Source organism: Priapulus caudatus, unplaced genomic scaffold, assembly GCF_000485595.1.
Source record: "Priapulus caudatus unplaced genomic scaffold, Priapulus_caudatus-5.0.1 Scaffold337, whole genome shotgun sequence".
Classification (NCBI taxonomy): Eukaryota; Metazoa; Priapulida; class Priapulimorpha; order Priapulimorphida; family Priapulidae; genus Priapulus; species Priapulus caudatus.
In genome coordinates, this window is record NW_014577398.1 from 252687 (window position 1) to 265296 (window position 12610).

A 12610-nucleotide genomic window follows, 5' to 3' on the forward strand; every position below is an offset into this window, starting at 1 on the left:
ACACACACACACACACACACACACACACACACACACACACACACACACACACACACACACACACACACACACACACACACACACACACACACACACACACACACACACACACACATAGTATATAATATAGTATATAATATAGTATATTAAGCGCATTCATCGAGAAATGTGAGGTCTTTTACTTTACAGAGCAGGTCATGCTGTGGTGAAATAACTTCGTGACCAGGCGGAGTGATCAGCTTGTACTGCTGGTAGCTATGTGTCAATTCCTGATGAACCTGCGACCTCAACAAGAGATTGCGATGCGCGTGCCCAGTACTAGCTGCACTGATTTAGAAGCTATATAGAAGAGCTGTTAAAGACACGACAATCCTATATACGTATGTACGTGCATGCATTGGGATAAACAAAAGCAATTTTCGCAACGCCATACCTGCTGATGACACCACAACACCTGCGTGTGGAGATGAGTGCCTGTGCTGTCGATTTAAAGTGTTTTTATTACTGTTATATGGCTGTTATATAACGAAAACACGACATTTTTAATAAGCAGAAACCAGATAATCGTCAACATAGTTCAACACAGATTATAGGTTTTGGCAGCAGTATGTTTAATGTGTTTACAAATGACAAACGTGATCTGATTCATGTACTGTTTCATGAACTACCCAGTAATTATGATACGTAGAGTTGCCGATATATATATATATATATATATATTATTGTGATGCCGGTTGCGTTGTTAACGTGATTCGACTCTTAAATAAAAACATGTTTTAAAAATTCAAGTGAACTTTGAACAGGTGAAAACGAAACCGGTTTTATCTAGCGATTAAACGAATCAATCAAACTGTGTCTACTAAGCTGCGACTACTTTGCGTCTAGTACTCACCGAACGTAAAAATCCACAGTGCACACGACAGCTCGTATAAAACGAGCGGCGATCTCATTGCGGAGGCGCTCGCTCGCTGTCCGCGGGCAATGGCAGCTCCGACACGAAACAGCAACAACGTCTCAGCACACACACTAGCCTGCTTCGTCTAGCTTGCTATTATACGGCGACGTCCGACGGCGTCGAAGAAGGTAAACCGTGCACCAGCCGTAAGCTGAAGTGTGTGTCCGTACCCACGGGGCATTTTGCGCCGAATAGAGGCCCCGCTGCGGAATATCCGAAGCGTGCCGGGTGGTTTGCACACCTTGGAAGTGTTGTCCTACTTTCACTGCGCGCAATATTTCTACTCGCGCCTTTCGCTGCGCCGCGAGCGTTAATTCGTACACTACTACTAGTAATATGTAGTAACGTCGCGCGCCCATCTCCCCTGCGGTCATTTGATAGATTCATTGTAGATCACTAACTAATACGTTTAGCTATAGCATCGCCCTTGACGTGTCCTCCGAGTACACATGATTTGCTGACGCGCGCGTGTTTCATAGAAGGCATGGCATTATATTTATATTATTTCTTTAAACTGCAGTTATAAAACAGTCCTTTTCTCAGTTCTAAAAATTTGATATGCAACAGCAACAGTAGCAGCAGAAGAGGGCGAGGATGATGATGATGAAGATGAAGAAGATGATGATGATGATGATGAGGATGAGGAGCAGTATCAGCAACACCAACAACTACAGCAGCAGCAGCAGCAGCAACAACAACAACAACAACAACAACAACAACAACAACAACAGCAGCAGCAGCAGCAGTAGTAGCAGCAACAGCAGTGGCGTAGCCCGTACTTTTTAACAGACGGGGGGGGGGCAAACAGCGAACTGCGCAAAATAGTGGATGACTTAATATTTTAATTGTTCCTCCGCCTATATCTCCACACCCTACGCTCCCCCACCTCTCAGCTCTGCAAAATTTGTTTTGGGCGCTATGCGAAAAAGCGACATTTTTGTTCGTTGTTCTCTTCTCCCAAGATATGTTCTGAACTGTTCAGTGGCGGATCCAGGATTCCAAGGAGGGGGGTTGAAAAACAGGCTAGGGTGTGGGGGTCGTCCACCAGAAAATTTTGAAAATGTAGATCGCAGGAGATGGTATTTGAGGCACATTTGAGTACATGTACAGCCTTCATTCTGACTACGACAATTCTCTTTTTATTAGAACAATTCTTTTTTTTACTTCCGGATCAACAGGGGGGTCATGGCCGGCCCCCCTAACTACGCCACTGAGCAACAGCATCAACAACAACGGCAACAATAGGAGCAGTATAAACAACATCAACAGCAACAGCGTCAATGGCAACACCAGCGGCATCATCAGTAACTGTAGCAGCGATGACATGAAGTGATTCATAATACCTAAGCAATACAAGAGCTGACAAATATCTTCACACCGAGCAGGTTTGATAACAATTAACAAGAGTAGGCTATTCATTTATCATTACAAAAGTATGGCAACCCTTATTCTAATTACAGCCGGTGTATTCAGAGACTGAAAACTGCTATAAGTAAAATGGGTAAAAGTTCATTTAAATAGCCATATCTTATAACAAAGTAATGTCTTTTTTACGTTTTCGTGATGGTAATTTGCTATATTTATTACATAGTTAAGCCCAGTGGCAATTTGTACCAATCTACAGATGGAGACCAATCATATTTATACACAGTAGTTACACAGAGCATGAATAGTGCTAGATCATTAACGATGTTGTACGGCTGCTTGACTAAATATGTTATACTATGAACGGTGTTTAACACGAGATAGTGCAACAAAGGTAGAAATAATACCAAGATATACAATGCTAAATAAAATGCTAGATAACAAATAATACAAAGCGAAATCTGTGAGGAGAGTATAACCTCATTAGTTCATTTACATAGGCCGCATCTCAACAGCTTTTGCCGAGCTCGTTACGAAAGCAACCGGCGGATTATCAACGTGAAGGATACCACTCGCGTTCACTTGCCTTGAATTTTCCTACTAAAGGAATTAAGAAGCCGGGGCTAAATCAGTGTTTATACGGACAGTAATTTGCAATATGGATATGCAGTGACTCGCAAAATAAAAACAGGCGAAGTAATAATACGTCCGGCAATGAAGGTTATATACTTAATGCAACTTCCGCACGAGTGCGTCGAGTTATAGTAATTTCTTTCAGCTAGCGCAGTTTGTTTCACCCCGACTCTCGTTCTAGTGTTTTTTTGAACGTACATACGATGTCACGCACGACTACACCATCATCAGCTGGATTAGATGAGCAATTAAAAATTCTCCACGCGTATCGAGCTTATTGCTAAGACAAATAACCCAACTCCTGGTACGTGGGCAGTGATAATGGCATACATCGGCAATCGGTCAGCGAGAAAGAGTGAAGCCTTGACCAGGAACACGAGTGGTATTAGATGGTTGGAAAGACATGTTGATTTGCAGCTCTATATGATTGGATTTAGTATGATTGTAGGTTTTCGATATCAAGGACATATTTAAACTGTCGTATCATGTTTAATTGGTAGACACGCACGAAATATTTAGCTTCTTTTGAGAAATGCTCGGTCTCATGCGTCTTACTCTTAATCCCAACACCACATCCCTCAGTATGCCTTTTTTCCTTACTCACCATATATATCTCTTATCTGCCATTAGATTCTTTGCCACAACATTGCTCCTGTACAACTCTATTTGTTAACACCTCTGCCTCTCTTCTTTCAACTTTTCTCTATTCCTTCTTCCCTTACTGTCTTCATCAACGCCTCATTATTACCCTCTTCCTTCCCATCGCATCTTTACTCTAGCGTACAGTGTATTTAATTATATTCTTTTAAGATCGTGCCGTTGAATTGTATCATTCCCATGCATTAATTCAAAATTGTTTTGGGAACTTTCTTTTTAATAATAAATCAAAATCTCGTCATCGTAACAAAGTTTTCGCGTCACCATGTTTCAGTTTTTCTTTCACAAATTCTCCTACATGACCGGCTTCTTAGCCGATTTATAAAGACTTCCTTAAAGTTTAGCTCCACTCAGCGAGCATTTATAATTGCAAACAAATATGAACTTTTCACGCTTTTTTAGTGTAACTTATCCGCCCCCTAATCCATTTCTAAAATCCGTGACCTTGCGCTGGCAGTAGACATTACACTCACAAGTATGCGCGTCATAGTCTGAACGGCTCAAGAGCTACACGCTAGGATTAATCCTTCTTGGATATTGTAGAACATCATTCATGCAAGACAACGCGATGTTTAGATGATCGTATCGTGCGTGGATAAATTCGTAACCTCACTCTGGCTGCTAGGTGATTATCAAGAGAGGCGTATCCACGTAATATTGATCCTCCTGCAGTGATGAAAATTATGGCTCGCAGTCGGCGTGAATAATAAGCATAGAATATCATATCGTCATTCCATGATCAGCAAAACCTTGCAGTGACGACGTGACGTTCAACCGAAAGGTTGGTATCTCGGACTTGGCCGTTACTTTTCCTCTAATCGATCTCCGGTTTCACCATGGATATGTTTAGTATAACAAACACAATATTATATGTAATAAATATATGAATGTAAAAGATAAGTAAATGTATAAATATACAAACGAATAAATAGAAATAAATAAATATATATATAAACAAACAAATATAACATTCGTAAAAACGAAGAATTACTACTACAATAAATAGTGTGTAAATTACTAAGAAAATAAGTACAGAGAGAAACACAGAGAATGAGACAGAGACAGAGAGAGAGAGAGAGAGAAAGAGAGAGAGAGAGGTCAGAGAGAGAGAGAGAGAGAGAGAGAGAGAGAGAGAGAGAGAGAGAGAGAGAGAGAGAGAGAAAGAGAGAGGGGTAGAGAGAGATAGAGAGAGTGAGAGAAAGTGAGAGAGAAAGAGAGGTAGAGAACGAGAGAGAGAAAGAGAGAGAAAGAGAGAGAAGTAGAGAGAGAGAGAGAGAGAGAGAGAGAGAGAGAGAGAGAGAGAGAGAGAGAGAGAGAGAGAGGGGTAGAGAGAGAGCGAGCGAGGGAGAGAGAGAGGGAGAAAGAAAGAGAGCGAGACAGGGGGGTAAACGAGCGAGAGGGCGAAAGAGAAAGAGAGAGAGAGAGAGAGAGCAAGTGAAAGAGAAAGAGTAAGAAAGAGGGCGAGAGATATATAGCGAAGGAGAGGGCGCAAAACAGAGCGAGAGGGAGAGAATAAGACTGAAAGAGGAAGAAGGCGAGGCATACCATGTTTTTATTTCGAAAGTGTATGCAATTTTACACATTCATATTTACACATAATAATAAAAGCTAGCCTATCTATGTATAACTAGCTGGGCTACCCGGCGATGTCCGGGATAAAAGAAAAAAGAGCTAGAATTTAGTCTGCCATCACGGCTGTACTGATCTTATCCGGATTTTATAAATCTGCCCCAAGAATTTCACTTCTGTTCAGTTCTGCAGCGCTTCTTGGTACACAACATTCTTGGTCTTTCCATCTTGAGAGAGGATATAGAGATTGTCTGGGTTACCTACCTTGGAGCACCCCACATAGAGCTGGCCATGGGAGAACACTGGCTCACTGAGGTTGAGTCCAACCACCTTGAGGGACTGGCCCTGGGCCTTGTTGATAGACATGGCAAAGCTCAGCTTGACTGGAAACTGCAGCCTCTTGAACTCAAATGACAGGTCTGATGGGATCAGCGGGATCCTTGGGATGAAGACATTTTCGCCCTTGCCCTTGCCTGTCATGATTTTGGCTTCGATGACTCTGGGCATAAGCTGCTTCACTGTGAGCCTTGTGCCGTTGCAGAGCTTGGGAGCATCCAGGTTGCGCATTAGCAATATGGGCGCGCCGACCTTGAGCACCAAGTTGCGTGGTGTCAGACCTGAGCGCGCCAGGCTGTTGAGAAACTAGGTCGAATAGTGCACTACCTGGTCAGGATCAGGAACTGTGTCCATCGACTTGTAGCTCGTTGAGTCGCCAGGCAGTTGCTCCAGTAGCTTGGCGTTGATGTCATCCACTGCCAAATTCTTGGGAGCAAGGATGGCTCGCTTGCTCAGCCAGTCTTGGTCTTGGTAGCGGAGGTGGAGGTTTGGGAAGACTTTGGTCATCAGCTGGGTGATGTCCGCCGCTGCTTTGCCGAATGGCAGCTTGACTTGGCCATCAGCTGTGGTGGTGAGTCTGCCATTGCCGACCTCCAGCAGTTGCTGAGAGAAGCGGCCAGCTTCTTCATCGCCGCTGAGCTGCACCCTCATGATGGTCTTCAGGATGTGGCGGTTCACCTTGCGGTTCACCAAGAGGTAGGACGACTTGATGCAGGCATTGACAGCATCTGCTGTTGTTCCTTTGGCGATGACTGGCAAGGTTTGGCGAAAGTCGCCTGAGAGCAGGACAGTCACACTTCCCATGACGTTGTGTTGTGCCAAAAGTCTTGTAGGGTCTTGTCGAGTGCTTCAAAGGTGCCTTTGTGGCTCATGGTTGCCTCGTCCCAGATGATGAGCTTGCACTCTTGGAACAGCTTGGCGTTTGTGGAACCACGGCTGATGTTGCAGGTTAGATCATATTTACCTACAAAATGGAGCGAAAAAGTGGAGTTCTTTTTTTCTCGTTTTCCCCCTTATTTTTCCCGTTTTTTTGCAATTTTTTGGGCCTAAAATGGTCGTCGCGTCATGCTGATTCAGAATATATATAGTGTTGGGGGTCACTTGTTACGGGTCTTGAGAAGATAGACGGACAGAAAGACAGATCCGGCCATTTATGTAGGAGATATGCGGAGGCGTTTAAGAAATGCTCCGTGGGTAGCGCGCCATCTGCCGACAGCAATATTACTATATTTGTAAAACAGTGCATAGCGATATAGACACATCGTGCGTAGACGAGGAAAGTCTTTACCAGATTTAGGGCCTGCTAAGCATGTTAATGACTTATATCGGTTCTTAACAAAGCAGAGCGAGAGAGAGAGAGAGAGAGAGAGAGAGAGAGAGAGAGAGAGAGAGAGAGAGAGAGAGAGAGAGAGAGAGAGAGAGAGAGAGATAGAAAGAGAGAGCGAGAGAGAGAGCGAGAGAAAGAATAATTATGTAATCACTATATCATCGTTTATTGCCAATATTCAATGTACAAATTCCATTTCCTGCGAGAAATTCAGGCGAAGGCTTACTGAATGAAATTACAGTGTGAAAATATATATGTGGATATAAAGATGCATAGATTAAGATTATGTAATATATCATCATGATATCAGAGAGGTGGCTCGTAAATATAATTATGAAACCTGATCGGAAATCAGTTAAAATCGCAATCGGTATCATGATCAGGCACATAGACAGCGCTACTAATACAAAGTATCAGTCTCTAATCTCTGCCCGCTCAGAATAACAAATCTTTCCGACTCGACTCTGTCGTAATGTTCAGTTCTCTCGCTATCGGCGAAAGGATGTCCCGTCTGTTGCCGAAGCGAGTGCTGCCGGTAGGGAGCAGCACCTCGTTCTACGTGCGACGCTTGGTGGCGGCGTGGCGCGCCTTGCTGCGCCTCGGTCGCACGCGCCTCCCGCCCGCCCTCGTCGCTCGAACGGCACCCGACGACAGCACGTCGTCGCTGCGTTTGCGCAAGGTCGGCGCGACGACATCCGGCATCGTCGGCGGTGCTGCGGTCTCTTCGGCGACCCTCGCGTCGTCAGACGGAGCGTCGGCCATGGCGACGGCAGCAACAGCGCGGTTGAGCAGGGCGAAGGCAGAGACGACGGCCCTGGCATCGCGCGTGTCGCCAGCGCGACGTCGTCGGCCCCGTCGTCCGCGTAGTCCGCAACGTGCGTCCTTGGCAGCGGCAGCAGCGGCGGCAGCGTCGCCGGTAGTGGCAGAAGCAGTGGCGTTGTCAGCATCAGCTGCAGCGACGATGGCAGCAGCGGCAGCAGCGGCAGTGGCGGTAACATTGTCGTTAGCAGCGGCAGCGTCGCCGGCAGTGGCGGAACCAGTAGTAGCGTCAGAGTTAGCGCCAGAGGCAGCAGGAGTGGCGTCAGCAATAGCGACAGTGACAGCAGCGGCGACAGCGTCTGTCGCAATGGTTGTGTCAGTGTCGGCGGCAGAATTAGCTGCAGCGGCGGTGGCAGCAGCGGCAGTAACGGCAACAGCGTCAACGTCAGCGGCAGCGGCCACGGCAGTAGCGATGGCAGCATCAGCAACAGAATAAGCGACAACGTCAGCGGCAGTGGCGGTCACAGCGTCGTTAGCAGCTGTAACGGCGGTGGCAGCAGCGGGAGCGGCAGCGATAGCGTCGCCGGCAGTGGCGGAACCAGTAGTTGCGTCAGAGTTAGCGCCAGCGGCAGCAGGAGTGGCGTCAGCGTCCGCGCCAGAGGCAGCAGGTGTGGCGTCAGCGATAGCGACAGTGGAAACAGCGGCGACTGCGTCTGTGGCAATGGCGGTATCAGTGTCGGCGGTAGCAGCAGCGGCAGTGGCGGTAACATCATCGTTCGCAGCGGCAGCGTCGCCGGCAGTAGCGGAACCAGTATTGGCGTCAGCGGCAGCAGGAGTGGCGTCAACGATAGCGACAGTAGCAGTAGCGCCGACGGCGTCTATATATATGGCAATGGCGGCGTCAGTGTCAGCTTCAACATCAGCTGCAGCGGCGGTGGCAGCAGCGGCAGTGGCTGTAACAGTGGCAGCGGCAGCGGCCGCAGAAGTAGCGGTGGCGGCATTAGCGACAGAATCAGCGACAACGTCAGCGGCAGCATTAACTGCAGCGGCGGTAGCAGCAGCGGCCGCGGCGGTAACATCGTTGTTCGCAGCGGCAGCGTCGCCAGCAGTGGCGGAACCAGTATTGGCGTAACCGGCAGCAGGAGTGGCGTCAACGATAGCGACAGTAGCAGTAGCGGCGACAGCGTCTATATATATGGCAATGGCGGTGTCAGTGTCAGCTTCAACATCAGCTGCAGCGGCGGTGGCAGCAGCGGCAGTGGCGGTAACATCGTCGTTAGCAGCGGCAGCGTCGCCGGCAGTGTCGGAACCAGTAGTAGCGTCAGAGTTAGCGCCAGAGGCAGCAGGAGTGGCGTCAGCGATAGCGACAGTAGCAGCAGCGGTGACAGCGTCTGTGACAATGGCGGTATCAGTGTCGGCGGTAGCATTAGCAGCAGCGGCGGTGGCAGCAGCGGCAATGGCGGTAACAGCGTCAGCGTCAGCGGCAGTAGCGGTGGCAGCATCAGCAACAAAATCAGCGACAACGTCAGCGGCAGTGGCGCTCACAGCGTCGTTAGTAGCTGCAACGGCGGTGGCAGCAGCTGCAGCGGCAGCGTCAGTAGTAGCGTCAGAGTTGGCGCCAGCGGCTGCAGGAGTGGCGTCAGCGATAGCGACAGTGGAAGCAGCGGCGACTGCGTCTGTGGCAAAGGCGGTGTCAGTGTCAGCTTTAACATTGGCAGCAGCGGCAGTGGCGGTAACAGCGACAGCGGCAGCGGCTGCGGCAGTGGCGGTGGCGGCATTAGCGACAGAATCAGCGACAACGTTAGCCGCAGCATTAACTGCAGCAGCGGTAGCAGCAGCAGCAGTGGCGGTAAGAGCATCGTTAGCAGCACCAGCGGCGACAACAGCGACAGCGGCAGCGGCAGCATCGCCGGCAGTGGCAGAAACTGTAGTGGCGTCAGCGTCAGCGGCAGCGGCAGTATCGCCGGCAGTAGCGGAACCAGTAGTAGCGTCAGCGTCAGCTGTAGCGGCAGCATCAGCGGAGGCAGTGGTAACAGCGTCGTTGGCAGCCGCGACGGCAGCGGCGGTGACAACATCAGCGACAACGTCAGCGGCAGCAGCGGCACGAGTGGCGTCAGCGATACCGGCGGTGTCAGTGTCGGTGACATCAGCAACGGCAGTCGCGGTAACATTGTCGTTGGCAGCATCCGCGGCAGCGGCGGCAGCATCAGCCGCAGCAGCGACAGCATTAGCGACAACATCAGCAGCGGCGGCAGCGGCAACGGCGGCAGCGGCGGCGACGACCTCGGCCCGCCTATGCACAGCTTCTCGGCGTCTGCTCTCTAGCAGCTGGTAGCGGGCTTGGCGCTCGCCGTCGATCGCGCGACGCCTCTCCTCGGCCGCCTCGAACCTGCAGGAAGAAGACTGCCATTAGCTGCGCCGTCTGCTACACTCTCACCGCTATTGCCGTCGTGCAACAGAACGATACAGCGGCCGGTCGCATTAAATTTTATAGGGCAATGCAAGGTGGTCTCCACAGTAAACACCCATTCAAAGGAACGGTTATCACCTTTCTTTTCAATATGAATTTTCACGTGGGAGAAAATAGGGGTATATACCTTACTTGGGATTCATAGAAGGGCACGCAGGCACTTTTTTATGAATATGTAAGGAGGGCAACCGCACCGCTAGACGCCTCGTTGATGTTGTGAAACGCGGTTCCCGTCACTTCTAGATCTAGTCTGCCGCCACTCACCGATCGCGCGCCGCTCTCTGCCTCTCCTCCACGGCTGCGACGACGGCAATCTTCCTCACCGCCTGTGCTGCCCTCTGGGGAGCTCTGGCCACCGTTTCGACGCGCTTCTGCAGGATGACGCTGCGAGCGTCAGCGGCTGACGTCGCCCTGCAACGAATCGTGGTGTTCACACTCACACACGTGTGCAACTCTCCGTCGTCAACCGCTCTAACCGTAGCTACGGATCGCGCGTAGTCGTGCTAGATTCTCGCTGGTTCTTACCGAGCGTGCAGCAGCACCGCCGCAACCATCCTCCTCTTCTCCTCGGTCGCCACTATGGCGCGCAGCCTCGCCGCATGTGCTGCCCTCTGTGGGGTGTTCGCCGCTCGCTCCCTGCGCTCTTCAAGGATAGCGCTGCGCGAACGAGTGGCGAGTAGGGTCCTGTAACGAGCAACCGCATTCATTTCACTAAACACGCGCGGGACGTGTTTATAGTGTAGACGAATGACGCGTTATAGAAACCGACGGGTGGACGCGAGTACTATACGCAATATTGTAATTATTTTCACTACGGTAGTGCCTATTTGGCTGTTTTACACTTAGTATCACTTGCGTAAAATTATCGTACGAGTGAGTACGAAGCTATATGATGTAACGCGACCATTACGAATCGTAACGCAGTGTAAATCGCACCTTTGGTCGTGGATCAAAGAACAGTTGCTGGTAGCGCGGCCATTCGTGAGCCGTGCGGGCGCGCTTCCAACGACTAGGTTTTCCCACTGACGCAAGGCAGGAAGGTAGACATCGCTGCCGATTCAAGAATTCAAAAGAGTAGTTATTAAAGTGATGTGTGCATGTAGTGCGCTTCTAATTAGTTCTAGTGGACATTTTTCGGTATGTTTTGTAGCCACGAAGTTACCGCGTAAGCGTTTATATGTAGAATTATTTATGTTCGTTATGAAGAAATTACTACCTAAGTTAAGTAATGTCTCGTCAATTTATATAATTAATAAATAACCATGAAACAGAAGCATTTTATTGACATTTCTTGTGCTAGACTATCAGGTATAACCTGTTCCATTCGTAGATGAGAGAAATAAAAAATGACCGTTACGCTTTTTCTGCGATACTTCCAGAAAGTTTTTATTCATTAAAGCAATTAATTTAAGTAATTTCAACGCAATTAATACAATAATAATATAACTGGCACAATAAAGACGATCTGCGTTTTAAGATCCATTTCACGCAGAGATCGCTCTGGTTTGCACGCGCACTTGTAAACATATTAATTTAGTTACAAAGTTACTTTTAATACTTTAGTACATATCACGTGCGCGTTCTCCTACCTTTTTCTATCTTCTGCTGCGTTATCTTTTCTGCAACATTTCCCAAGTAAATTTCCCATTTTTCTCTGGGCCCTTTTTCCTAGTACGATATCCGTTACGAGTCCTTGTGTGCTTCGCAGTAGCGCACAATGACTGTAGTGAACACACTACGCCTCCATGGCAACCATCGCTCCATGACATTATGGCTAGCGCGCCATTTACCGATTACGTCATTAGTGTATTTGTAAAACAATGGCTATATCGATATAAGCGCATTGTGCGTAGAGAAAGAGACAGACTCTCTATCGCACCAGTTTTAGGGTTTGCATGCTTATTATAACTTATTACTTATAACTTATTATAACTAATATTACATTATAACTTATTTATAACGTATTATTATAACTAATAACTCATTATGCTTATCAACGGGTTGTAGCAGTCCTTAAGAATTAGGATCGTTGCAACTCGTATCGCGATGGGGCGTTCTCGCTGGCTAGTCGCGAGTGCAAGGTTACAGTAGCAGTCTTAAGCGTCGGTGCTTTTAGAATATAATGTAATCTGAATTAGATTTACTTTTCACAGCATAAAATGTCGTAGTGAATTTTGACAATGGAAAATTGGTTTTCGATTTCAACAGCCGCGATATTAACATTTTAAAATGTTTAAAATTTTTAATTAAATCTTTATTGTAGGTAATTCTGATACAAATACATGTACTGACGACAATTTTTTTCATTGAGAAAAAATCTGATAAATGCAATAGTGTGAGTAGTTAAAATGATAAAAATTTCTGAGTGATACAGTACAAAACAGTACAGTAAAAACCCGCGTATAAGAACATAGATTTTTCCAAGTTAGCCTCAACATGTTCTTATATAAATGGTGCTTACTAAAAAATTAGGCTCAAAAGGTTCTTAAATAGGTTCTTAATTGTTTCTACTTTTAATATGTACTAGCGGAAACCCGCG

At 47.6% G+C, this 12610-nt stretch overlaps 1 protein-coding gene across 1 annotated transcript in view; it reads right to left on the reverse strand.

Moving 5' to 3' along the window:
* LOC106809204 overlaps positions 1–1101 on the reverse strand; it is a 15652-nt gene extending 14551 nt beyond the window's left edge. The window contains exon 1 of the mRNA XM_014812200.1: positions 893–1101. Within this exon, the coding sequence (XP_014667686.1) occupies positions 893–950 (58 nt within the window). The 5' untranslated portion in view covers positions 951–1101. The remainder of the gene's footprint in view (positions 1–892) is intronic.
* Between the last annotated feature and the right edge of the window lie 11509 nt (positions 1102–12610).